This window comes from Meleagris gallopavo, chromosome 11 (assembly GCF_905368555.1).
Source record: "Meleagris gallopavo chromosome 11, MGAL_WU_HG_1.1, whole genome shotgun sequence".
NCBI classification, from domain to species: Eukaryota; Metazoa; Chordata; class Aves; order Galliformes; family Phasianidae; genus Meleagris; species Meleagris gallopavo.
Genome location: NC_139414.1, coordinates 2113470 through 2139060, shown reverse-complemented (window position 1 = coordinate 2139060; position 25591 = coordinate 2113470). Strand labels below are relative to the sequence as shown.

At 46.4% G+C, this 25591-nt stretch overlaps 3 protein-coding genes and 1 long non-coding RNA gene across 12 annotated transcripts in view; 3 read left to right on the top strand and 1 right to left on the bottom strand.

Annotated features, from left to right (window-relative positions):
* Window positions 1-7691, top strand: part of DGKD (diacylglycerol kinase delta) — a 57436-nt gene extending 49745 nt beyond the window's left edge. For 6 of the 7 annotated variants that reach the window (XM_085233234.1, XM_010716602.3, XM_010716601.4 and 3 more), the window contains 2 exons: window positions 619-749; window positions 1858-7691. In XM_085233234.1, coding sequence (XP_085089360.1) covers window positions 619-749; window positions 1858-1947 — 221 coding nt within the window. In that variant the 3' untranslated portion in view covers window positions 1948-7691. The remainder of the gene's footprint in view (window positions 1-618; window positions 750-1857) is intronic. The other variant, XM_085233235.1, reaches the window with a different exon arrangement.
* Window positions 7692-7927: 236 nt separating this feature from the next.
* Window positions 7928-17939, top strand: LOC100546662 (vitamin K-dependent protein C-like). Of its 3 annotated transcripts, none has more exons than XM_085233238.1 (9): window positions 7928-8060; window positions 8406-8489; window positions 8607-8767; window positions 9686-9710; window positions 10236-10346; window positions 11052-11192; window positions 11562-11671; window positions 12509-12616; window positions 17264-17500. In XM_085233238.1, the coding sequence occupies exons 2-9, from the start codon at window positions 8423-8425 to the stop codon at window positions 17348-17350; spliced, it is 810 nt and encodes a 269-aa protein (XP_085089364.1). In that variant the 5' UTR covers window positions 7928-8060; window positions 8406-8422; the 3' UTR covers window positions 17351-17500. The 3 variants fall into 3 exon arrangements, with proteins under 3 accessions (XP_085089364.1, XP_010714899.2, XP_010714900.2); XM_010716597.3 differs by having other exon boundaries at window positions 7933-8060; window positions 12509-12626; window positions 17264-17939; XM_010716598.3 differs by lacking the exon at window positions 7928-8060 and adding an exon at window positions 8194-8305 and having other exon boundaries at window positions 12509-12626; window positions 17264-17939.
* Window positions 17940-19212: 1273 nt separating this feature from the next.
* Window positions 19213-23102, bottom strand: LOC146543591 (uncharacterized). The gene is made up of 2 exons (XR_014885595.1): window positions 22977-23102; window positions 19213-20252 (listed from the first exon to the last, which is right to left on the bottom strand). It is a non-coding gene; the product is annotated as an uncharacterized LOC146543591 (long non-coding RNA).
* LOC100549016 (coagulation factor IX-like) lies at window positions 20060-25587 on the top strand. The gene is made up of 8 exons (XM_019618874.3): window positions 20060-20169; window positions 20530-20690; window positions 21644-21668; window positions 21762-21875; window positions 23000-23131; window positions 23350-23843; window positions 24166-24283; window positions 24835-25587. Exons 1-8 carry the CDS (start codon window positions 20091-20093, stop codon window positions 25410-25412), a joined length of 1701 nt encoding a protein of 566 aa, XP_019474419.2. The 5' UTR covers window positions 20060-20090; the 3' UTR covers window positions 25413-25587.
* The last annotated feature ends 4 nt before the right edge of the window (window positions 25588-25591 follow it).

The window sequence follows — 25591 nt, the reverse complement described above, 5'->3', positions numbered from 1 at the left end:
GGTTCCTGGGTCCTTTCCTCTGTCATGGAATTGTGGGTACAGTCTCCTGTCTAGTATGCTGGTGCTCATTCATTACCTCTCAGAACCTGGGAACATTTTTCTTCTCTTATTTAGAGGCTGTGCAAGAAGGTGGAAGACCAAGCTTTTCCTCACACTTTAGGTAGTGGGGTTGCTGTTTTGTTTACTGAGCACAAGTGTTCATACATAGAAACAATACATAATAGCAAGCTAACTTATGCTTGATTCTTGATATTATTTTATGACCATTTTGTGAGCACAGGAATATCAATGAATTTACTCTTAAGCATGGGAGTAAATTTAAAAAAAAAGAAGAAGGAAAAAAGGATATTCAGTGCTATATCAAAACAAACATCCACCTTGTCCTGGCTTTACTGCAGCTATAGCCTCTACTTAAGAGAAGAACTCTGATCTTACTCTACCCTACCTCCTGTGTTTGAGGCTGCAGGTTGTGCTACAGATTCTTTCCCTCCCTTTGTTCTGAGGCTGTGGTGTACTGCTTGCTGTCCTCTGGCACTGAGTGCTGACGGTGTCCTCACTTCTCACTTTCTTCTGGGATTCTGGGTACTCAATGCACTCCTGCTTTTCCATCTCTAACAGTTCACCTCTGGGGAACGGAGGAGGTTGCGGCTTGGCTTGAGCATCTCAGTCTTTGTGAGTATAAGGATATCTTCATCCGGCATGACGTCCGGGGCTCTGAGCTCCTGCACCTCGAACGGAGGGACCTCAAGGTACTTTCATGATTGGCTCACCAGAAATAGCCAGCTTCATCTGCATGACCTTCTGTGCTGAATGTGCTTGGAAACGGTGTGCCCACTGGTTACTCCACGAGTCTTGGCAAGATGAATGGGTTCATTGCAGCCTTCTTTTATTTTCTTGCCATTTCGGACCATCTGATATTGAATAGCAGAGGGGTAGGAGGGCTTGCTGAGAGACCAGCTGTGTAACTCTCCACAGCTTCCTGGAGATGGAAAACAGTCCAGCACACAGATTGCAGAAAGCATTCTTGAGAGTTTTAAGTTTTCAACTTCTCAGCTGCTGAACCATTTTGCAGAATACGTTTTGATTGGGAAAACTTGGGTTTTGTGTTACAGTCAATGGACAAATAGATCATTGCACTTCTTTAAAAGAAGAATACTGCTAGATGGAGAGAACCTCCTAGAATAGAAATAGTACTTAGTAAGGATATTGCACAGCTTTTCTTCTCATTGAGATACGCTTTCACCACAGAGGAAAATTGAAAGTGGTGGTTCTTTGCACGTACGAAATAATTTTGTCATCATTCTGGTGACTTGCAGAAATATATTTTGACCTAAAGTAATGCATGGCATTAGTTGAGTGACCTTTAGATCTTTGTTTGTGCTTTTGACCAGCTTTCTGTTCCAGGTTTTGCTCTAATTTGTGTAGCTGATCCCTCTGCATGCCATCCAGCTACAGCGTGTGCTTTGTTGTGTAGTGCCCAAGTGTTGACACATTTTTTAGTGTGACCATTCATCCGTTGGTTCTTCCTGCATCTGTTTGGCTACCAGCTTAGGTCCTTGAGATCTGTGTGCGCTTTCTTTTCTCACACTTTGGCTTTTAGCAGTCAGATCAATTTGCATTTCTGGCTAATGGTCTGCAGTTGTTTCTGTCCGTTGTTCTGTGACTGCTCATTACCCCGTTTTGCTCTGATAGCTTTTTGAAACGTGGTTTGAGGTTCTATGTGCAACCATCAGGTTTGTAACCTTTCTGGTTGGTTTCCTCCTCTCTGTAACTGGCTGACTAGTTTCTAACTGCTGCTTGGTGCCCTGGTATCTTTCCCCCCTTTCTCCACAGGTAAGCTTTTCTCTTGTCTTTCAGGACCTGGGTGTGACCAAAGTGGGTCACATGAAGAGGATACTGCACGGGATCAAGGAGCTGAGCCGGAGTACTCCTGCCAGCGAGGTTTAGCCTCTGTTTTCACAGCCTGTGTCTACCATTCCCCCTAACTGCACAGCAGTCACCTCACAGAGCAGATGTGCTCACAACTGTCTTCACTGAACAGCCAAATTGCAACTGTTCAGAGCTCATATCAACCAAGCATGGTGCTACCTTTCTTTCCTGTGGGGTACAGCTGCATCCAATCAAGAGGCACCTTACCTGCATTCGGGCAGAGCCTCCTGGGAGAGAACTTGCTTTCTGTTTGAAGAACTGTGTCCTCCAGTGTGGGAAGTTCTGGTTCCAGTGACAGTGACAGTGCAGGACTCCTGAGAATTGCAACACAGCTACCTTTACTGGATAATTTCATCACAGTACAGTTATTCAGGGCAAAAGATACATTGGCCAGTCTTAGTTCAGAAGCATCTGACAGTCTCTTTGAACTGAAAACTTGCCTGCCCATCTGTGTGTCATATCTGTAGCTTAGAACATTTAAGTGGAACAAAGCCTTGTCCTTGTCTTACTGATCCCTTTTTAACACACCTGTAGTTGCATGTGATTTGTGTCAGAAATTCCAAGCCAGTACAGACCTCTCCTTGCTGATGAATACCTAGTGATCCTCACTCACATGTCCCTTGCAACTAACAATGCACGTTGTTAGAGCAGCTGCACCAGTGTGTGGTCTGCTGCTGGGCCTGGCTCTCTGCTCTCAGCCAGTCAAATGGTACAACACTGAGGTTTTCAGGCATCACAGTCAAGTGTTTGGAAGTTACTGATGCTAAGAAAAGACAGTTCTCAAGAGCTGAAAGATTACGAGAAATCAGCTCTGACTGCATTCATCTTCAGGAGACAGAGGAAAGGGAGAAGAACACCATCTAGCTGTTTGGGCCATGCAAGAAGTGTAATGGAATGAAGTGAGATGTGGAACAAATTGCTCCTCTTCAATTTGGGGAACAGCATGACTGGCAGCAGCCAGGAGTGTCTTGCTGTCCATTTGGTGCCACTGTGATGGCTGCAGACAGCAGAGCTCTTGCTTTACTTTTACGTGTAGTTGCAGAAGAATGTCACAAAAGATACAATCTCTCTGTAGTATGGGCATTTTTCCACCTGTCTTGGTGGAAAAGCTGCTAGAACCTTGCTTCTTTCTCTTGCTGCCTTGCTCCTTCACTCCAAGTTGGATACCAAAAGATTAGGGTGGCTCAGTCCTCCTGGTTGTATCCCTATGGGAGCAATCATGCTATCAAACATCAGGGCTCATGCAAGAGCTTTGAGAGAAAGGTGATTGTTACAGAGCAGAAAAGCACCGTAATGAAAACTGGAATATGCTGGTACGTAGCCTTTGGTATCACCAACAGTGGAGTATGGAAAAATCAGTGCCTCTAAATCAGAGTTTCTAGATGGCCTTCAAGCTCCCCTGTACTGCCAGACCCCAGTTGGGTGACTTACAGCCCAGAGACCAGCATGCGTAATTGTATTGCCATGTTTATCACTGCAGAGCAAATTTGGGAACATTCAGTACTATAAAGCTGGAGAGACAGCAGGAATTTTCAATTACCTTGTAATTCTGTATGTAATTATTTTCTTTCTAAATTATTACGGTGCAGCACTTGTCTGCTTTTGGCTGCAGACAGTAAAATGTTCACATTCACAGTGGCAAAAAAAATAATTTCCTGAGGACATCTATTTCCATTATTATTGCTGAGAATTTATTTTGTCAACTTTACATCAGCTGTGCAGTCTGACAGCAGTCAGTCAAGTTATTTTATCTCAAGACTTGTCTGTTTCAAAAAGTTGCAGCTGATTTCATGCTGGGCAAACTCCATTGCAACCTTTAGGATGTCACCAAAAGCAGTTCTTACTCTCCCTATCTTTTTTTAGCTCTTCATTCACCCACATCTCTCTCAGCCTGGTGAGTTGGCAGGGTTTGCTCATGAGAAGTTGGAAGACATGCTTGAACAAGCTAGCAAATTCTGGTATAAATACCGTGGGGACCAAGAAAGGAATAGGTTCAGCTTTTCCCTAACTGTGTTCTTCCTATTTGTACATGAGCAATTGCTTCACTGGCCATATTTTTTCCTTATCAGTACAAAAATCTGTCACTTGGCAATGCACGTGGCAGGGAAATCTGCAAAGAAGAGCCCAGCAGGGAGCACGAGGCAGGTCTTGGCTCTGGAGCTGGGCTGAGGTCTGTGATTGCTCCTTTGGATGGCGATGGAGATGTGAAGTTTCTCCAAGGAACCTCATATTTATTAACAGATAGGGCTCCTCTCTACTCTTCCTGCTGAGAGTAACAAAGGAAAGCAAAGACTTGTTCCTTACTTAGTGCTGTGCCTGAAGAGGCATCCTGCCATCTCCCTGGTGATGGTTCCTGCAGAGATGAATCTTCCTTTCTTTTAAATTTATAGTCTGTCTTGTGGATAGGTTCAAATGCTTTTTGTGCAGGTGCACCTTTTGTCAGAGCATTCATAGCCAGTCTATCCCTGCCTGTTATTGAGGGCAAGGAGAGGGTTCTATCTTCTTTTAAGAGCTAGAAAATGGGATCTATGCTCAACCTGAGTGCCTTTAAATATTAAGGTTTCTGCCTAATGGAAGGGTTGTAGCTCTCTGCATCTCACTGAGAACAGTGCTGATTTCTGCTGTAGAGATGTGAGCAGATGAGGACAATGTGTCAAATGTCAGTGAGAGCTTATCTGCAAAGCAGGGAATCGGGCTGAATTCTGGCCACGTTCATCCGAGTTCCTCTTCTGCTGTCCCATCATTTCTATTGTGGGAGAGAAACTCAGGAAATACAGACAATAAAAAAATCTGCTTCACCAAAAAGAAAGAGACTCTCCTGCAGTCTCAGGTAAAAACACCAGCTTGAGAGAAGCTAGAACTGCACATACCACATCTCTGTTTAGTCTCCTAAGGAGTGCTGCTGTTGTGCAAGCCTTGTGCTACCTGCTGGCTCTCAGCCCTCACCGCTGGCAGTGAGTGGGAAGGAGCTGAGCAGTGCCCACAGCAAGCTGGGCGCCCAGCTCTGTGCTGGGAAGAGCTGTCAGCCCGTTATCTCACGTTCTGGCCCCAGAAATTGTGGCTCAGTGGGGTTGCAGAGGACACCAGAGGGAGGCTCAGCTCATGAACCAGCTCCTGCTCTGACCCTGCCGAGGGCTGTTAGTGCTGATGCTGTCTTCCAGGTTACCTGGTGGGATCTTTCCCTGCTGGGAGCACCTTGGAATGATTCCGTGCCGCGTTGTATGGAGAGCTCCATTCATTGCTTTAGTAGTATTTCCATTTGTGCATACTGTCTCTGTGATTGAAAAAGACTGTTTACAAAATATTTTGTATCTTAAGCTGCGCGTACTGTAAAAAGGAAAGGATGGAAGCTGATGTTTTTCTACACCTGTCAGCAGTGACTGCATGTCTGTGTCATCATCCAGCAACCGCTGTTCCTCAGGGGTCTCCCCGCCGTTCTGTGATCCTGTCAGAAGCATAGGGAAGCACATGAATCCCTGTACAGTCTTGGGAAGAAGGTTTTGTGCCTTAAGAATGGGACCTGCTTCCCTCCTATTTATTGTGTTAATTTATACAGTGATTATCACAGAAATGTCTCTTGTATTATTGTTATATTTTTTTTTTGTACGTAGTTTACTGTTTGTTGTAAATAAGTTTTTCTTGTATATAAAGTAAACATGTTTCTGAGCTTCCAGTAAAGATTCTGTTACTGATTTCGTTGTGTGAGAAGGCTGTGGTGCCCACCTGGTGGGAGCAGCTAATAAACGTCTGTGCTGTGACAAATGGCTTTATCCTGAATTGCACTGGGAACGCAGAGCTTTCCCTGGAGAGGAGTGAAATGGTAAACACTGTTTATTGCTGATCACTTTTGTATTGCTTTAATTGCTGCGAGTAGAAAACATCGTGCAGATATTTGTTGTTGGCTTTCTCTGCAGTGAGCAAAAGGAGGGGGGTTTGAATGATGGTTCTGCTGCTGCTCAGCTGTCTGCAAAACCAAACCAGGGGGGGAAGGCGCTCTGAGATCAAGCCCTGTGTCTAAATGCTGGTTATTCTGTCCCCTTTTGTGCTGTCAGGAGTGAGCAGTGGGGATGCCCACGTGCTTGTAGGCATCAGATCTGTGCGGTGTGAGCTCACTGCTGTCGTGTGCAGGAGGAGATGGGCTGATGCTCTGCTCAGGCCGCTGTGCTTTCAGTTCATTGCAGCACGGCCAGTCACAAGTGGGAAAACAATTGCAAAGATCTGGCAGAAATCGATTTCTCGTGAAGTATGGAAATGCACTGCCATAAAATGATGCCTGTACACTTGAAACTAAAGGATTTGGGGGTGTTTGGATGGGCAGCCCACGTATCGCACTGCGGTGAGCATTGCCTTCCATCTGTATGGGTTGATGTGTTTGTAAGGTGCTGCCAACAAACTGTCAGCAGATTGCTTTTAATCTCAGGGGGTGGTCACAGAGTTCCATGATAGTTTTGAAAGCAGATGGAAAGTGGTTTATGATTGCATTTCCTCTGTGAAAAAAAAGGCCTTTGCACTTGTTAGTTAAAGGGAAGGATTTATTTTGTTTGAAAAGAATCTTGTTTGAAGGTGAGAGGAACATTATAAAAAAGGTCATAGTGATGTTATATACTATTCCAATACAAAAATGGTAAAATTCATCTTTAAAATGAATAGCCAGCTATCTCAGGAATAAAGAGAGAAATAAAATGACTGTCTTTGCTCACACATGCGCAGTGGACTGGAGTGCGCAGCTCTGCACTAAGCATCACAGAAACATGCAAAGAAAGAGCAGAGAGATGGAAGGGGTGGTCACTCCTCTGATGCAAGTTGTTCATTCTGGTCTTTTTGGTCATTCCAAAGAGGAGGAAGCTCTTGGCCACACTCAGGTGTCACTGCTGCTGCTCAGTGCTGCTGGCCCTTGGTTTAATTACAACCATCAGACGGAGCTTGGGAAGGTTGGCAATGGGTTGTGTGCTCTAAAAGTGCCAATAAGATTTCTGTTTTAAAATATTTTCTCCTGCTTTTTTCTCTTCTTGCTCTACGTGTTTTGGGTTGGGATTGCTGACATTTGTTCTTTTTCTGCTCCCCCTGACTGGGCAGCATGGAAGCAAGCAGGTTCCAAAGCAGCCCTGTCCTTCCTTATCTGTAGGGCACCTTCAGGGCCGTAAGGTACATTCCTCATTTGTCTGTTTTGTGTGAGTGTTGGGGATGAACAGCTGTGCCCCACTACTGGGCCACGGGCAAACTGCAGTGTTCCTGATGTGCACGGAGTGAGGAGGTAATGGAAATTAAGGTTTAAAATACCCCATAATTGTCTAGCAGCTTCTCTCAGGAGAACTCCAGCACGAGCTGGCTTACCAGGGACCCTTCAGGCACTGAGTCGTAGTGTCTGCACAGGAGAAGAGCAGATGGGAGGCATTCAGCCTCTTGTCCTGTGTGAGCAGGCTGCCAGAGCTGCTCAGGAATTACATCCTTTCTGAATACCGGTGTAAGATAAAAATAAAACAACACAAAAGTTCTTAGCATCTGACACATCACTCCTGAATGTTTTATGTGGACGGTTGGTGTGCTTGTCCTGAATTCCAAGCAGTCACAAATCTTGCAAACAGAAATGTGTTCAAAACATGCAAGTTATGCAGTAGTAAAGCACTATTTCTATGTTGTTACCTCAGGTGCAAATATTATTTGTGTGGTAGGTAGAACAGACATTAATCCATTTGTTTCTTCTTGAGTTTCCTGTTATGTTTCCTGTCTTAAGAGGTGTTTTATAAAATGTATTTTCAGCACACATCTGTTGTCATTAATTGCAACTGAATTTTATTGAGCGGCTGAATCAAGGATGAAGAATGTATCAGCAGAGCTTCAGTGCACACACACCTTCCCCAGCTGCAGTTTGGATGCCATGAGTCCAAAATTGATGAAATTGATGGGGAAAAAAAGCACAAAATGGATTTGAAAAGGCGGAGAGGACAACTGTTTCACTTTTCCATGCAGGTAAACTGTCGAGCTCCCCCTGAGCATTGTTTGCTTAATGAGTAAAGGGAAAGCACTTCATGTCACTCTAAAAGTAAATAGCTGAAGTTATGGATTAACCCAAGTTCCAGCAGAGCTCATGGCGGAAGAATAAATCACGCTGATTCACACTGAATAAAGCAGTAAGTGCCTCAAAGATATTGTATCACTCAGGGTTTCAAAGAGCAGCTTAATTTAATTAAGCATAAGGCTTGTCAGAAGTGTCTGATGGCAAGGGGAGGTGCTGGGGCTGATAGGGAACGCTCTGGGCGAGCTGCTGGTGGGTTGGAGGGATCTGGAAGCAGGCTGGGGGGCTCTGACAAACCACCTTGGAGCTGACATCAGAGAGAAACAGCATTCTGTGAGGGAGCTGCTGTGTGATAAAGAAGTGAGGAAAACCTGAGCTGCCTGAGCAGACCCGGCCTCCAGCGTGGGGCCGTGCTGCAGCTCACTGCATGCTCCCCTTCACTCCTGGCTGTTCTTCCCAGGGGACTTCTGCTGCAGCATGTGGAAGCTCATCACTATAGGGGTGCTGCTGGCTGCCAGTTCCTTACCAGTGTGCCATACCTCGAGTAAGTGTGCCTTCACTCCATTCCAGTCACTGTGAGCACGATTTCTGCTCCCTGCCAGCTGCTAATTTTCAGGCTGCTCTCTTTCCTGCTTCCCCACACCGACGTTTTTGCTTCTAGTATTTTACAGCTACAAGGATGCAAACCAAGTCCTGAAGATCCAAAAGAGGGCCAACTCTTTCCTGGAGGAGGTGAAACCAGGCTCTCTGGAACGTGAGTGCCGCGAGGAGACGTGCGACTTTGAGGAGGCCAGTGAGATATTTGAAACCAAGGAAGCCACAGTAAGTTGGAGGAACACAAGACTGAACCAATAGATTGTTTGTGAAAGTATTGTAGTCTGGGGCATCGGAGGTGTTGCTGTCAGCACTCCTGACTCTGAAGGTAGGGGCATGGTCCTGAATGTAATGTGTTGCAGTGATTGTCAAGTTATCACTGCTTGTTTGGGCTGTGGCACTTGGCTGTTCACACATGTCCCACCAGACACAGTTTTGTGCTTTACATCCCAGGCAGGTAATTCCAATCCCTGCTTGACCCCACTGCCTATTCTTGCTGCCACTGTGTTTTTGTTAGTCTCTCTGTCCCCAGACTCCCATCTGTGCCAGGCAAACATTTCTCATATCACTAGCTCCTCCCCACATCCCCCAGCCTTGTATTTTCAAATGGACATAACTGTAAACATCACTGGTTGCTGCCCCTTTCCACACCTCGGCAATGAGTATGAGTTTGTTTTTTGTCTTTTTTTTTCATAGAGTCTTACTGTCGCATCAAATACAGTGGGCTTTTAGGATGATCCAGTCCTTGCCATCCCTCAGGCCCCAGAGTCTTCTTACAGCCTTCCCAGTGCCCCTGTTTTGCCTCCCAACTGGGCACAAATGCAGTTTTGCACTGAGAACATAAGTGACTTGCCTGGCAGTAAGCAACCAGGAAAGAGAATCTGGGGGGATACTGAGGGGTCATCGGGGTGGTGGTCCTGCAAGCAGGGCAGGGGAGGTATGTGCTGAATAGGGTCATGGCTGCAGTATATGAACGTTCGGGGTTGGCCACTTTTGTTAACCATGTATGTCACTGTGCTGCCAAGAAGGAAGAGACCGAGCTGACTAGAGTGCTGTGCTGTGTTGACCAAGACTGTGGTACACTTCAAATCCCTTGCTTGTGAAAAATCTGCCTCTGGCCTTAATGTAAACTTTGTTTCTCTACAGCTAGAGTTTTGGAACAAATATGTAGGTAAGTAAATTACTTTCTTAATCATCTGTCTGTGTTTCTTCAGAGTTAGCTGGTGCTCTGCATTCTGCTGCCGTGTGTAGCTTGTTTGTATTTTCCTTCTCTGTTAAATGGGGCATGCAAACTATGTTTTCCAGTCCTGTTGTGTAACCAGCCTCTTAAAAAATCTCACGTGCATCTGTGCCCATTATCAGTCACCTCCCCACAGCTAAGGCACTGGGCAAGAGCGATCTCTGCTGCTCTGACCCTGCCTGGCACGGCCCAAAGAGAAGCCCCACTATTGCTCTCCGCTCCTGCAGTAACTTGCCTCTGCCCTGTCTGCCTCAGGTTTTACTTTCTTTCCCTTCTGCCCCCTCCACTCCTTCTGCAGCTGTAATTCAGAGCATAAACAAATGCTCTTATCTGGGCCAGCCCCCCAGTTATCGCCGTGTGGAGGCAGAAGCTGTGCAGGGTGCTTGGGGATCAGGGATCTGCTTGTTTTTGTGTTTGCTCTGAGCCAGAGCTCGGGGTCTTAACTGCGTGTTCCAGATGGAGATCAGTGTGCACAGAAGCCTTGTTCCAATGGGGCCTGCAAGGACAACATTGGATCGTATTCCTGCATCTGTGACAAAGGCTGGGAGGGAGCTCAGTGCAATTATGGTAATGCTGTCTTTAATCCATGATATATACAAAAAAAACATTCTTAGTGATGGGGATCTCTGCGTATAGGGATCAGTAATTCTGCCATTGCAAGGTATACTTGCTTTCACTACCGGTGTGATTTCTCTGTTGCTTCATAATGCAGTAGAAGGATCATCAGTGTTTACTGAAGTTTGTGTTTCCGTGCGAGAGGTTTGGAAATCTGAGAAATCTGTGTTTTACAAAAACACTGGAAATGGTTCTGTAAAGGATCAGTGACTTTAAAACAGTCAGTACAGGTGAGTTTGATCGGTTGGTTGGTTTGTTGTTGGTTTTTCAATAAAGAAGGAAAAACAATCCACTGAAAATGTCATTACTGAAACGATGTCTTCCCTGGAGAAAAGCTGAGTAGTGTATTTAATTATGAGCATCTGTATCTTGTATCATCACCACCTTCCACCACTGACTCATGCTCGGTGACAGAAAATTTTCTGTTCTCCAGCCTGCCTGCCCTGACAGTAATCTCTGGCTTCTTCATCTCCCCACTGCCTTATTCGAGGTCTGTCTGCTGTCTGAGGGCCCTACTTGCCACAGGAGCCCGCAGCTCTCACCCCAGATCTGCTGTCAGCTGTTTATCACTTGAACCAGGATGTCGTTTTGCCACCTCCTGTGACTCTTTGGCTCTCCAGCTTCTCCTGTCTTTCTTCTTGTTGCTTTTTTTCCCAGAGGTCAAATACAATAACTGTTCTGTGGATAATGGAGGATGTCAGCATTTCTGCAAGGAAGACCCTGCCAAGCAGTGCCGCTACTGCAGCTGTGCGTCTGGCTATCAGCTGACGAACGACCATAACATGTGCGCACCTGTAGGTAAGAGGAGGATGTTCGTGGGAGTTGTCACACACAATTATTCGGACATGAAATAAGAGGATTTTAAGGGAAATACACTTGCAGTGCACTTTGTAGTAATTTTCAGAGCATCCATTTCATGCAGGGTAATTCCGAGCCTGTATTTCCCAAATCCATCCTTTCTTTATGGTCACTAAAAGCCCAACTTGTGCTGTGTTTGCCTCGTGGAGATTCACAGGGGAAACAGGAAACTACCTCCTCTACAAGCATTGAGGAGTTCCTGAAGAGAGTGTGTAGTACTGCCTAGATTAGAGACAGAGGGGATGCTTTGAGAGATGTTCTGTTGGGTGAGCTGCTCTGTGCCAGTTAATTCCTCTGCGTTTTCTCTAGTGGAGTTCCCCTGTGGACGAGTGAAAATGGACTACCTTGAAGGCAAAGCAGAATTCAATATTCGGCTTATTGGGGGAAACTCAGGAGGAAGGGGTTTTAGCCCTTGGCAGGTAAGGAGTAAAGGGTCTTTCTCTACCTGCTCCAACAAGATTTCTCTGTTAATAATCCTGGCATTACATCACATCAAGCTGAGATTTGCTTAGCTCAGCTCCTTCAAAAGCAGCCCAAAATTTGGAGTAACGGGGAGAAATAACTGTAATTGTTTACAAGATTTTTTTACTTTGCCAGTAATGTTGAGAGGAGGATAGTGGCATTTACTGCTCTGTTGCTCCATGCTAGGGAATGCCATTAATCATCTCACGCTGACTGATGCTCTCTCCAGCTATTGTAACTGCATTATTGTGGGAGCTGGAGGTAATCTTCTCCCCTTTTTCTGCAGAAATCTTTTCCTATAAGTTTGTCTGCCATAGATTCAAGTTATCAGGTTTAATCAGCCAAATACGTGATAGCTTTACAGAGCAGGCAGAGATGCCACAGAGAAAGAGGAGACCTCACAGAGCGTGTCATGGAAGCAGTGAATGTTTGTCATCAGGGCCTGCCTGTCTCTGATACTGAAGGCCCTTTTATGCCATCATAGGAGAGTTGGAGTCTGAGATGAAACTACTGTCCTGTGCCCTTTTGAAGTAGCATAGCCTTTCCTTGCAGTGACCAGCATTGTCCCTTGCTGGTTTGGATGAAGCCAGCCCTTATTTGGGAAGAATATTCAATTGTTTTTGTAGATGTTCTACAGAAACCTTAGTACTTTTGTAGAGCTTGGGCTTCAGTGAGCACGATATGCTTTGCTGTTTGATGATTGTGTGCATATTTCAACCACAAAGAAAAATGCATACTGTATCTTGTCAGCCGTGCTTCCTGCAGTGTCACACCTCGATATTTCTTCGTTTCAGGTTATGCTGCAAAATCTGAAAGGGAAATTTCTGTGTGGAGGTGTTCTCATCCATCCCTCTTGGGTCCTAACAGCTGCACACTGCGTCGAGACAGGAGAGACTCTCAAAGTAAGACTTGGTATGGAAAAAATCCAGCCCTTTTTTTTTTAAGCACCTCTTTGAAAATTTCCAGCTTACATCACCTCAGAAGAAAGAACAGTGGGTTATAAAGGCAAAAGTCCCTCTGGATGGAGAAGCGGGTTGTCTAGGAAGTACTTAGCATGCACCTTAGCACAGATCAAAAAGGATTAGTAAAACTGATTTCATCTGAGCCACTGTCAACCTTATCATGGAAGTGAGCTGATGTCTTCAGAGCACTGCTGATTGTCTATATAGTGGAAAGACTTAGAAGTCACTTTTGAGAAATCTCTTCTGCTTGTGCTTTTCTGTTGATAAAATGTTCAAGATTGTCCTAATACTGGGAGAGAAAAAACTTCCCCTTACAAAATGTAAAGCCTTGAACTGGAGAGGAGAATGTCACAGTGCCTCTTCCTACCTTTTGATGCATTTAAACAGCATTACTTGAGAGAGTAAAAAAGGAGGAAAGTGATGCAGAACTACAACGCTGTGTTAGTGGCACTGCTACTCGTAAGCATGAAAAAACATGTGCTGAATGCAGTTCTACTTCTCAGTTAACAGACAAAAATAATCAGAGTTCCAGTCACATTTAAGTAGATTTTTTTTTTGTTACTGTTTTCTTTGTGCCCCTGTTGATATTGGAGACATGGCAGGTTTGCTGCTTCCTTTCTCCTTTAGTGAAGAGCTGGGTTGTTCCCAGTAATTGTGGAAAACCTTGGAAATGTACTGTCTGTATGTATGGATGTGCACACATTTGAGACCTGAGACACTAGGACACGTATTGGTGGGTGTGTTTATGTCAGTCATTCCTTGTTCAACATACAGGATGAATGGAGAAACGTGATATATCCTTGGGTCCTTTTAATGCTAGAATATCCACTTCTTCCACAGAGAGACATCAAAATAGAAGTGAGTGTCCAGCTTTGAAATCGCATACAGACTACACATCTCCAAGCACTTCCAGATTCTAAGTTATTTTCTTTCCTGTTAAGTGATTGCTTAGCATACGTATATTCAGTTATAGTGACTCCCAAGAGGCAAAAACCTGTAACTTGGTAAAGAGCCTTGGAATTCTTTAGGGAAAAGCAGTCATCAGAAGTGGTGTTTGAATCATAGAATTGTAGAATCATAGAATGATTTGGGTTGGAAGGGACTTTCAAGCTCATCTAGTTCCGACTAGAATGCTTGGGAGTGCTAGATGTAGCTTTGATGTTACTTGAAGGGGAAAATTATTGGGAAAATTAAGGTTGTAAAAGACCTCCAAGATCATTTTGTCCAACCCATCACCAGCACAGGCACCGCACCATGTCCCTAAGTGCCACGTCTACCCTTTTCTTTAACTAGGAAAAGTATTGAGGCTGCAGGGAAATCACTCCAACCTGCCTTATACTGCAGATCCTGGTAGGCTTCTGTGCAGTGTGATAAGCTTTCAGCTGAGATAGCAAAGAAACTCTGCCCAGAAAGTCACGTTAATCAGGTACAAAGGTGGAGCACAAGTGATTTTCCATAGGAGAAGTGTCAGTGCTTGAAAGCCATGGTTTGAGAGATTGATTTTTTTTGGCTTAAATGAAACTCAAGAAACATCTCACACGTAAATTTAGGGTGAGTATACAGAGTAATTTACAGTGAAGGATAACCAGCAATAAGGGATCAGGTTTATCCCACTCTCCCAGCTGTCTTGAAAAACCTTCCTCATTAATAGAAGAAAAAACAAGTGTGTGGCTGCGGACTGAGTTGTGGCATGTGTGAGAAAACTCCTCCCATTAAACCTGGAGGAATCTTACTGTGGTGAGACAGAAACCACAAGTGTGCAACCATAAGTGATTTACTGTGGTGTAGGAGGCAGTGAAGAGAGAGTGGATGTGCAGAACATCTTGAGTCTTCACTAATATTGAAGAGAGAATGAAGTTATGCTCCTGGTCGAGCAGAAAGGAACTTTCAGACCCACCTAAGCATCACGTGGTTGTCCTTTTAATGCATCTTTGTGGCACTTTACTGCAGCTAGGAAAGCAGTTCTCATCAAAGGATGCACCTTTTCTATACCCTAGAAATATCTGCCATTACAACCTTGAGATACATGGAACAGTTTGAGTGGAGACATTGCCACGTCTGCAGGTGGCACCTCTGGGGCAGTAATGAAGGTATCTGTATTGGGACTGCAGAGGTGGTACTTGACCTGCCTCCAGCCCATCAGTCTTCTGGCCTTGTCCTGTTGCACCTTCTGTTCAGTCAAGATGGAAGAAAAACAGTTGTTTTGTGAGTGATGGCTTGGTGATAAGAAGTCCTCTAGGTGATGTCTAGAGGGGTTTGAGCAGTCTGAACTGTCTACTGAGGCCACATATTAAATGGCCACTGGCTTATAACAAAGCTGAGGAAGTGTGGGATGGATGAGTGGACAGTGAGGTGGGTTGAGAACTGGCTGACTGGCAGAGCGCAGAGGGTCGTCGTTGGTGGTGCAGAGTCTGGCTGGAGACCTGTAACCAGTGGTGTCCCCCAGGGGTCTGTGCTGGGTCCGGTCTTGTTCAACATCTTCATCAATGACCTTGATGAGGGGATAGTGGCCACCCTCAGCAAGTTTGCTGATGATACGAAGTTGGGAGGATTGGCTGACACGCCTGAAGGCTGTGCTGCCATTCAGCGAGACCTGGACAGGCTGGAGAGCTGGGCAGTAAGAAACCGGATGAGGTTCAACAAAAGCAAGTGTAGGGTCTTACACCTAGGGAGGAATAATTGCATGCACCAATACAGGCTGGGGGATGAGCTGCAGGAGAGGAGCTCTGCAGAGAGGGACCTGGGCGTCCTGGTGGACGACAGGTTGGCCATGAGCCAGCAGTGTGCCCTCGTGGCCAAAAAGGCCAATGGCATTCTGGGGTGCATTAAGAAGAGCGTGTCCAGCAGGTCGAGGGAGGTGATCCTCCCCCTCTACTCTGCCCTGGTAAGGCCTCATCTGGAGTACTGTGTCCAGTTCTGGGCTCCCCAGTACAAAAAAGACAGGGATCTCTTGGAAAGAGTCCAGCGGAGGGCCACAAAGATGGTGAAGGGCCTGGAGCATCTCCCCTATGAAGAAAGGCTGAGTGAACTGGGTCTGTTTAGCCTTGAGAAAAGACGACTGAGAGGGGACCTGATCCAGGTTTATACATTTCTGAGGTGTGGCGGCCATAGCGGTGAGGCCAGTCTCTTTTCAGTGGTACGTGGAGACAGGACGAGGGGAAACGGACATCAGCTGCAGCACAGGAAGTTTCACACGAATGTGCGTAAGAACTTCTTCACGGTGAGGTGACGGAGCACTGGAACAGGCTGCCCAGGGAGGTTGTGGAGTCTCCTTCTCTGGAGATATTCAAGTCTCGCCTGGACGCCTACCTGTGCGACCTGGTGTAGGGAACCTGCTTTGGCAGGGGGGTTGGTCTCGATGATCTCTAGAGGTCCCTTCCAACCCCTACAATTCTGTGATTCTGTGATTCTGTCTACAAAGGAACTAGAGGAGAGGATCAGAAATAAGGGGTCTAGAAGTCCAAGATTCAAAGCTGGACTTCATGGAGTCTTTTGAGAATCTGTTTCTGGAGCTGCTCTGGATTATGAAGTCCCCATTCTTGGAAACACACTTACAGGAAAAAGAAAGAAAAACAGACAAGAAACACCAATGCAGCAATACTGCATTGACGGGCTCAAGCATGGCAAGTGACCTTGGTAGTGCAAAGTCAGAGAAACTTTAAAGGTTTTGTTTGGAAGGATCCAAGTAAGACTGAGGGAACTGAAGTTAATTGGAACGGGGCAAACTGGAAGGATGGTGTGGTGAAGCCTGCATTTGGAAAGGTGATGATAAAGAGCAACTTCCAGCTCACCCACAGAGGGACTGAGATGGAAAGCACTCTTGAGTTTGCAGAATGAGTGGATTCCCAAGGGAGAAGTGTTTTTATCAAGTACATACTGAATTAGACATTGAAATTAAGCTTAAATAGCACAGAAATGCAACTTTTTTGTGGCTACTTCCTCACATCAGATATCTTTCTTCTCCACTGTATCACACATAAATGAATAACAATTCCCTTTCTGGCCTCTTTCAGCTTAGCTTCCAGCTTATTTTTGCATAAGTGCTCAGCCCACGAAGTGGCCGCGATCACGCAGCACAAATAGAAATAGAGGAGTCTTAAGTGGTCGAAGAATCCTTAAGATACATGTGCACAATTTTAGAATGGGATGGTGTTATCAGTTAGTCACATTTATCCTTTAAAACCTGGAATTCAGACATTCAGATGCTGGTTATACAGCACAAACCTCATGCATGATGTAAATGTCTTCCCTTGCTGTGTGCTCGCTGTGCTGGCTCCAGGACAGCTGAGTTCCTTCCCATGAAGATCTCTCGAGTTACACAGGTGTGCTATAATACGAACACAGCAGGGCAATATAGAGGCAGTTTCAGCTTCTCAGCTGATCACAGCTGTAGGGCATCAACTCAGCACAGCATGCACTCATGGCCTGGGCAGATCTGGAAAGCTGACACTTTGTCTCTCGAGTAGAAGGCTGTTAACCTTTGATACAATCCAGTTGCTTTGGTGATGGAAGTGAGGAAGGCTCCCTTTGTTCTGACAAATCAGAAGGTCCAGGAGCAGCTCTCATTCTCCCTCTTTGCTCCTGCAGGTAAATACCACCGTCTCCGTATCGAGGCCAGTGAGCAAACCATTCGTGTTGACAAATACGTGCGCCATGAGAATTACACCAAGCTGACCTCAGACAACGACATCGCCATGCTGCACTTGGCAGAGCCCGTCATGTATAACAAGTATGCCCTGCCCATCTGCCTTCCCACACGGGACCTGGCAGAGCATGAGCTGACAACGAAGGGCAGGCAGATGCTGGTGACCGGTTGGGGCAGCACAAACGATGAAATGAGGAATTACTCTGCTCTCCTCAGCTACATCGAAATCCCCATTGTTCCCAAGAATGAGTGCGCCCAAGTGATGACAAACGCCATCTCTGACAACATGCTGTGTGCAGGGAGTTTAGGAGACAGGAAGGATTCCTGCAGCGGGGACAGTGGTGGACCTATGGCCACTAAATATAAGAATACTTGGTTTTTGGTAGGACTGGTGAGCTGGGGAGAAGGCTGTGGAAAAAAAGAGAAGTTTGGAGTGTACACCAAAGTTAGTCAGTACCTGGAATGGATCCAGCACCACATAAATAAGATGTCAGGTTCTTGGAAGGGTTGATTCTGATGCTTTGAGCCTGGAATACTGTGGCTGTGTGCTGTGCTAGTGATGGTATGAGGTGTAATGTACTGTCGCATCTACAATATTAAATGCTGAGTATCTGTTAACCTCACGTGGTACTTTCTCCAAGTTCTGTTGTTTATATGTAGCATGGTCCTGCTTAGACCTTACGGGCAAGAGATAGTACCCCGTTATACTGAGAGGCTGCACAGAGTTGTAATAAGAATGGCCTGTGGTCCAGCAGACCTGCCTGCTAGGTGTAAAATGACTGAACCCAGTGGGTGTTGGGGAGAATGACAGGTTTAATTGCAAACTCTTGCATGCTCTCTTTATTGTCATGTCTGTAGATCTGATCTAATTAGCAAGCTAAGCAAACTCTTTTGTTCATTTCTATTCAGCTGCAGGCTGAATTAGTGTTCCTTTTACTTACTGATAGTTTTATGTGTGCTTGCATCCCTATCAATACTTCTGTTGGTATGCCAGTAAACAAAATAAGGAAGTTGGAATAGTCTAAATGAAGTTGAATACAGTCACACTTCCTGCTTGTTTTTAATCTTGATGCTCGATGTAATTGGTCTTACAGAGAAAAGGGGAAACCAACCATGCAGTAGTGGATGCAGGCTTTCAGTGTCTCCTTTGGGATTTGGAGCCCTGTTTGGATCAGTGATCAGTTTGCTCTTGTGATGAGATTCTTAAATGAAAGAACAACCCAGTGGTATTAGAATTTGTAGGAAAATTAATATAGTAATACCTCTTAGGCCTGTAGACTTGTCTTGTTGACTTATGAGCTGCTCACATTTACAAGTTGATTCACGCATACAAGAAACAGCAAACAGGCCAACAACGAACAAGGTTTTCATGTTGGAGGTAGACTGAAACCAAAGAGTACCTCAGCCACCAGTCTGTGTCTCACTCCTTCTTTCTCTTTGTTTCCCCCTCCCCTTTTTTAATTTGGAATGAATTTAGGGACTGACAGATGTTAAAGAATTGCATTTCTTTGAGCAGCAGCCTTCCAGACAAGACCTGAACCACGAATATGTGCCTCTGAGAAGCCTTGCATTGCTACACATTGAATTATAAAACAAAATGGTGCTGTGTTCAAAGCCAGTAAAGCTGGGCTCTGACCGAGGGCAGAACTCCTGATGTCAGTGAACAGCTTTGGTTGTTAGCAACCAGTGTTTGCCTGCCTGCAGGTGACTGCTGTGCGTCCACCTGCACAGCTTTGCATGTTTCAAAAGATGTTTGCAGAGCAGCTTTGTGTATTTTCCAGGTCACTTATCTTACCAACTGAAAGAAAACGGGGGCTTCAGGGATCTCCTCTCAAAAGTACCAAATTCCGAAGGAGGTTGCTACAAAGAGGTGACTCTTATCATTAGGGGATGCTTTTAATGATCTTTTATTTCTGTACACACGTGTATGTATGCAGAAACGTGGAATTTTCTTTGGATTTTGGATTGTGGGTGGGTTTCAGGGAATCCAGAAGGTTGTCTCTCCTCTGTCAATATTTGTGCCCGGTTAATGATCAACCTCATGACCTCACGGCGCTTCCTGGTGCGCATCCAAATCTCTCTCCTGTCGCCCCTAAAAAATAAAAGAAAAAAAAGTGAGTATAAATGCACGTTTCTGTGTAAAAGTGAATGCATTCTGGATCCTGTTTTTTGGCAGATGACACAGATAGCAGAGGTACGTGCTGTCAGACCCCTGTAAATTAGCCTGTGAAGGTAGCAGGGAGACATTTTTAGAGCCAGGCATGTGGTGCAAGGTTTCCTAATCGGAGTTTGCAAATGCAGTCTTACTTGACAGAACTCTCTGTAGCAGCCACTGTCATTGGAGACCATTGGACTGCTGTGGAGCTCAGACCTCATCCACAGCCCTTGGCAATGCAGGCAGGGCTGTGGCTGGGAGTGCTGCTCTGGTTGGGCCTGACCTGTGCCTGCTGCCTCATCTCAGCTCCTCTGTCACTTCTGTGAGCTTTGGATCAGACCCTGTGCTGCTTTCTGGGCTAGGTCCATCTGTGCACATCACCCTGCAACTGTTGGCATTCCTACAGCGTTGGCATTACTCGGAGAAACAATGGAAATTGCATCAAAACGAACTCAGTAGAACTTGCTCTCTTTCTCCTTTCTCTTGCTCCTACTCCCCTTTGTCGTCGTCTTGTTTGCAGGCTGGCTGCCCGTTGCTGGCATTGTGGCAGTTCACCCATCTCATTCACCTTTTCCCTCTGAAGGAAAGTTGGAGTTTTCCAAGTGCCCGCTGAGATGGAGAGCAGCTCCTCGCTGGTGATGTTCATCCTACTGATGTGCTCCATCAACAGCAGCTATCTGTATTCATATTCAGGTGGGTCCTTCTTAATTATGTTTTTAACCTAATTGACTTGAGAAAATCTCAGCACTCTGTCCTGCAGGTTCGAGAAGGACTTCCTGAAATGCACAAGAGGAAAATGAGTACTTGGTTGTGTTTCCATGAGACATCAGCCATTCGTAACTTCCTTCTTAGGCCCATGTTCTGTTTTTCCTATACTGTCTTATGACACTAAAACCCAAATTTAAATTATGATTTGCAATTATAGCAGTGTTCTTAGGCCTTCAGAAATTCCCTCAGCTTCAGTACAAAAACAGCACTTGTAAAGGTGATCGAATCTTTAATATAGCAAGAGATTTTAGGGATGAAATTAATGGTTCAATTTTGTTTTTCTAGTGTTCATGAGGAAAGATGCAGCGCATGAGGTGCTGAGGGTCCATAAACGTGCCAACTATTTTCTAGAAGAGATCCGCCCAGGGAACTTGGAGAGAGAATGCAATGAGGAGAAGTGCTCGTTTGAGGAGGCAAAGGAGATCTTCCATTCGCAGGAGAAAACGGTGAAAAAATGAACAGTGAGCTGGAAGGAATTTCCACCAACAGATCAACCCAACACTAACTTCAGTTGACTTACAATAGGAAATAATATTCTGTCCTTTTAATTCCAGATTCCAACTCTTTGGGTAGCTATGAAGGCACAAAGCAGGGAAACGTGCAGGGGGAAGCTTGGTTTGGGTGGCAGGTGAACAGGAGGAGATGATACTCCTGGTGAACTTGCTGCATGGGTGCTCTCATTCCAACACCGTAGTGCCCTATTCTGGGACTGCATAATCCACTTGCCTTAACCTGGTTCAGAACAAAGAGCTGTAGCATTTAGCACAAGTTAGAATGGCATTAATTGCTGCACTGTCCCCGTCCCCAGGTGAGCAGTGAGTGTCTGTGCTGCTGTGCAGAGCGGCGTTGCCAGCAGCTGGGAGTTGGCAGAATGGATTTCACACATTGCAGCTCTCGGCTTTAGGCATCAAATCTGCAGGAATATCCAGAATGCTGCAAGGAGCCTGGGCTGCTTTCTAGCCTTAGGTGCCTCTGAGCAGGGTCTTCAAAGAGCTGTGTGCTGAAAAGCAGCTGTACAGCAGAGCTGCTGCATCCAGAACTTATTTTTGTGAGCGCCTCAGCCCAGCAGCATGATTCTGGCCTTTTCAGAGGGCTCAGCCTTGCTCAGATCAATACAAGGTGAGGGAGGACCTTGTCCCCATAGCACCCAGCTGGGATGCAAGGCTGCAGGCATTCTGCTGGGGACCTTGCAAAGCAGGGGTTCACAGTTTGAGTTTTATCCCAGTACAACCCAATTGCTGCACTCTGCTCCAGAGTGAGCTGCGTGCTGATAATGAAGAGGATTTTATGGTCCTAATCAATCTCTTACTTTACATGGAAACAAAAATTTGTTTTCTAAATGACTAATAACTGGTATGGCCACTTACTGACTGTTTTCTTTCACGATTTCTTCTTGCAGATGGAGTTTTGGTTCAACTACAAAGGTGGGTAGAACAAAAATTTAAAATAATTATTTCTTGTGTTCCTTCTGGGTACAAAGAATCCCTGGAATTACATTGTGCTGTGTTTCTTCTTAGGTTTAAATCCATGCACTACAAATCCTTGTAAGAATGGTGGAGTTTGCAAAATAAGACGCTACAGTTACTTTTGCATCTGCCCCCCGAAATTTGGAGGAGACAACTGTGAGAAAGGTGAGTAGAGGAACACACACACGGACATTCAGTGAAGGATTAAGGCTGGAATTTGTTCCACTTTTCATTGGGGTTCCTGATGCTGACTTCATGTGCCCAATACCTACCTGGTTGGTTAAGGTTAACCCATTAGAATGGGTTGTGACAGACAGTGCTGCCCTCCTGTGCACACAGCAGCTGCCATTCTGGACTCTTGCACTGATCTTCACGAACCCAGCGGAAAGCATGAGCTCATCTCCCACTTCCTCTCTTGCTGCCTTGCTTCCTTCTTTTCTTCCCTCCCTCTCTTCCTTCCTCCTTCACTCTCTCCCATCTTCCCTTCCTCTTTCTGTCCTGCCCTTCAATCTCTTCATCTCTTCCCACCTCAGTTATTCCATCCCTCCCTTTCCTTTCCCACCTTCTTTCCACGTTTCAATTCCTTCATTCCCTCCCTGCCTTCCCATCCTCCATTCTTAGCTCTCTCCCTAACTCCTTTCCCTCCCTCCTTCTCCCTCCATTCCCCTTCTCCTCACCAATTCCTCCCCTCTCCTCCTATCCTCCTTTTCTCCCTCCCATCCTTCCATTTCCCTTCCTTCCTTCTTCCCACCCTCCCTCTGGTTTCCTGCCTCTTTTCCTGCCCTACTTTCTCCAACCACCACACACTCCTCTCTCAACCCTCTCTTCCCTGCTTCCAATCCTACCTCCATTTCCTCTCCCTTTATCATTTCCTCCACCCCTCCCTTTACCCTTCTCACCCTGCCTCCCTTCCTTCATCCCACCATCCCACCCTTCCCTTCAGCCTTTCTGCCTTCATTTGTTCTTCTCTGCCTTCCCTGTGACGTTTTCCATTTTCTCCCTCACACTCCTCCTTTCCCACTCTTCCCATCACACTTCATCCTCTCCTTCCTCGCTCCCTCCCACTGTATCCTAGCCCTCCCTCCCTCCTTTCATCACCTTTCTGCCTGCCTCTCCTTCAGTCCCTAATCCCTAATCCCTTACCCTCCCCCTTCCCCTTTCCCTCTTCCCCCTTTTGCCCTTTTCCCCTTTCCCCTTTCCCTTTTCCCTTCCCTCTTTCCCCTTCCCCCCCTCACTCTCTCTCAGGGCCCTGTTTGCAGCACTAACCTCACACTGTGCTTCCATTGCAGAGAAGCTGGAGTGCTGGTACAAGAACGGTGGCTGCTGGCAGTACTGCTGGGACAGCGGCTCCTTCCAGGTGCAGTGCTCCTGTGCCAAGGGCTACACCCTGCACGAGGACGGGAAGAAGTGCATGCAGACAGGTACTGTGCACCCAGCTACTGGAGTTTGTGCTTGGTGGTGTGTGGAAAATGAACGTTTGGATGCCTCTCAGTTAGCCTTCCTGCAATCCTGTGCCCCCATGAGTGCAAATGAGGAGCAGGACAGCAGTAGGGCCAGGAATGAGCCTGTTCCTCCCACCGGCATCTCCTGACACGGCATCAAGCACCCATTGCTCACAGCCTTTCTCTTTTTCCCCCAGCCCAGTTTCCATGTGGCCTGATCAGAGCCCGGCGTGCCTTGGAGGAAGCACGGCACGAGGTGGCCACGTGGAACAGCAGCACAACTCATGCAGTTAAACAGGCCAAAGAGAAGCAAAGTGCTGCTGAGGAAAAGGAAGCTTTAAAGGCTGCATCTGGGCAAAGCACAGCCGTGGAGGACGATGCTGGGCAGGAAGGTGGGGACCCCAGGCAGCAGCCCACAGAGGGACCGGCCTGGCAGAATGAGACGACAGCAGCAGCCATGGAGGAGGAGATGGTGGAGAAAAGTTCTGGGCAGAACCAGAGCGGGCAGAGCACCGGGCAGGACAAGACAGGAGCAGCTCAGCACATGCCTGGTGGTCTCAATGAGAGTGACAATGCAGATATTTCAGCCATACCTCAGTGTCCCCAAAGAAATGCCAGCGCTCCCGCAGAGCACAGGGACTCCAGGATAACTGGAGGATCATTGTGTCATCGGGGACAGTGCCCCTGGCAGGTAATGAACACACCTGGATGCTTGCTATACAACAGCTCCAGCTGGAGCAGTTTCAGCAATGGTTGCTAAGGTTGGTTTTGTAGGTCAAGAGTAATCCAAGCGAACACCATGTATTTATTTCTCAAACTGCACTTTTGATCCATGTTTCACTTGTTGCTGGACAATACTGTTGGTATTTTTAGTCTCTGTGCCCAGGTGAGATTCTTCTCCCCAGCCTTTCAGAGGACCCCAAACTGAAGGCAAATGGCAAACAGGGGAACTGCCACTATCCTTCTTTTGTGCCCTTTATCACTACTAGTACAGCAGTGCTGTTCTCACACAGGTTTTGATCCGTGACAGCAGAGATATTGGCTTCTGTGGAGGGAGTTTGATCAACAGTCGCTGGGTGATCACAGCTGCTCACTGCCTCGATCTTGTCAGACCTCACCACGTTACCATAGGTGAGTACCAGTCAGCACTGCATACTCCTACAAACCCAGAGATGATCTCATTTTAAATGGCCACGTTGCATTGTACAGCAGGCTTGGTTTCTCAGAGCTGCCCACTTCTCAGTGCCTGGTAAGATAACAGCACTGGTTGCAGCAGCCAAGTGGCACCATCACACCAGGCATGCTGCAGTACAGCCTTGTGCTTGAGACATCAAAGAAAAGAGGGACAGCAGCAGTGAGCAGAACACAGCCCAGATAACTGGCACAGACCGCTGCTGCACCTTAATCTTTATGTCAGAATCCTGAGTCCTGCACTTCAAAATAGTTCTTGACAACATTGATGGTGAAAATCCCTACGTAGGAATCTACTGCTGTAGTTGGTTCGCTCCTAAGGAGCAAACTGGTAAAGTTGAGTTGCAGGATCTTGCCTGCACTCCAAGAAGTTATTTCATACAGCTGGCTTTCTTTTGTCAAAGCACTGATACGTGACCTTCCTGCTCCCCCACAAAGATAGGGAGCAGGCCCCTTACAGATGGCTTACCTTTAACTTGTTGTGGCTACAGGTGACTTTGACAAGTACCAGAGAGAACTGAAGGAGCAGAAGATAGGTGTGGAACGGAGCTGGACGCATCCACACTACGATTCCAACAACTACAATGGGGACATCGCCTTGCTGTACTTGAGCAGTGAGGTGGTTTTTAACGAGTACGCCATTCCCATCTGCCTGCCCAGCCCCAACCTGGCAGCCCTGCTGGCCGAGGAGGGACGAGTGGGGATGGTCAGTGGCTGGGGTGCCACCCACAGCCGGGGCTCCACGCTGCGCTTCCTCATGCGGGTGCGGCTGCCCATTGTGAACATGGACACGTGCCAGCAGTCCACGAGCAGGCTGGTGACAGACAACATGTTCTGTGCTGGATATGGCACTGAAGCTGCGGATGCCTGCAAGGGTGACAGCGGAGGCCCATTTGCTGTGTCTTACCAAAACACGTGGTTCCTGCTGGGCGTTGTAAGCTGGGGGGATGGCTGTGCTGAAAGGGGAAAATACGGCATGTACACAAGAGTGTCCAATTACATCCCCTGGATTAAGGAGACTGTTGAAAGCGTGGAAGATTCAGAAAACTTTTCCATTAACTTTTCCTAAGAGCGACCTTAAAAATAGGGGCAATTCTTGTACTACAGCTGTCTCTGATGCTAAAAGCCAGGTTTGTCTTTAAAGGAATGCTGAGTCTCAATTTACCATAATTTACTGAGCAATTCAACAAATATTACTAAGCAAAAAAACGTGTGTAATAAAGAACTATTCCTGCAATAACAAAGGTG

What these genes read in the sequence shown, in the direction of transcription:
- LOC100546662 (XM_010716597.3), top strand. Translation starts at nt 8,423, where the DNA reads ATGTGGAAGCTCATCACTATAGGGGTGCTGCTGGCTGCCAGTTCCTTA. An exon ending in GTTTTGGAACAAATATGTAG is followed by an intron (nt 9,711 to 10,235) that starts GTAAGTAAATTA and finishes TGCGTGTTCCAG; the next exon opens with ATGGAGATCAGTGTGCACAG. An exon ending in GGGAGCTCAGTGCAATTATG is followed by an intron (nt 10,347 to 11,051) that starts GTAATGCTGTCT and finishes TTTTTTTCCCAG; the next exon opens with AGGTCAAATACAATAACTGT.
- LOC100549016 (XM_019618874.3), top strand. Translation starts at nt 20,091, where the DNA reads ATGGAGAGCAGCTCCTCGCTGGTGATGTTCATCCTACTGATGTGCTCC. An exon ending in TCCATTCGCAGGAGAAAACG is followed by an intron (nt 20,691 to 21,643) that starts GTGAAAAAATGA and finishes TTCTTCTTGCAG; the next exon opens with ATGGAGTTTTGGTTCAACTA. An exon ending in ACCTCACCACGTTACCATAG is followed by an intron (nt 24,284 to 24,834) that starts GTGAGTACCAGT and finishes TTGTGGCTACAG; the next exon opens with GTGACTTTGACAAGTACCAG.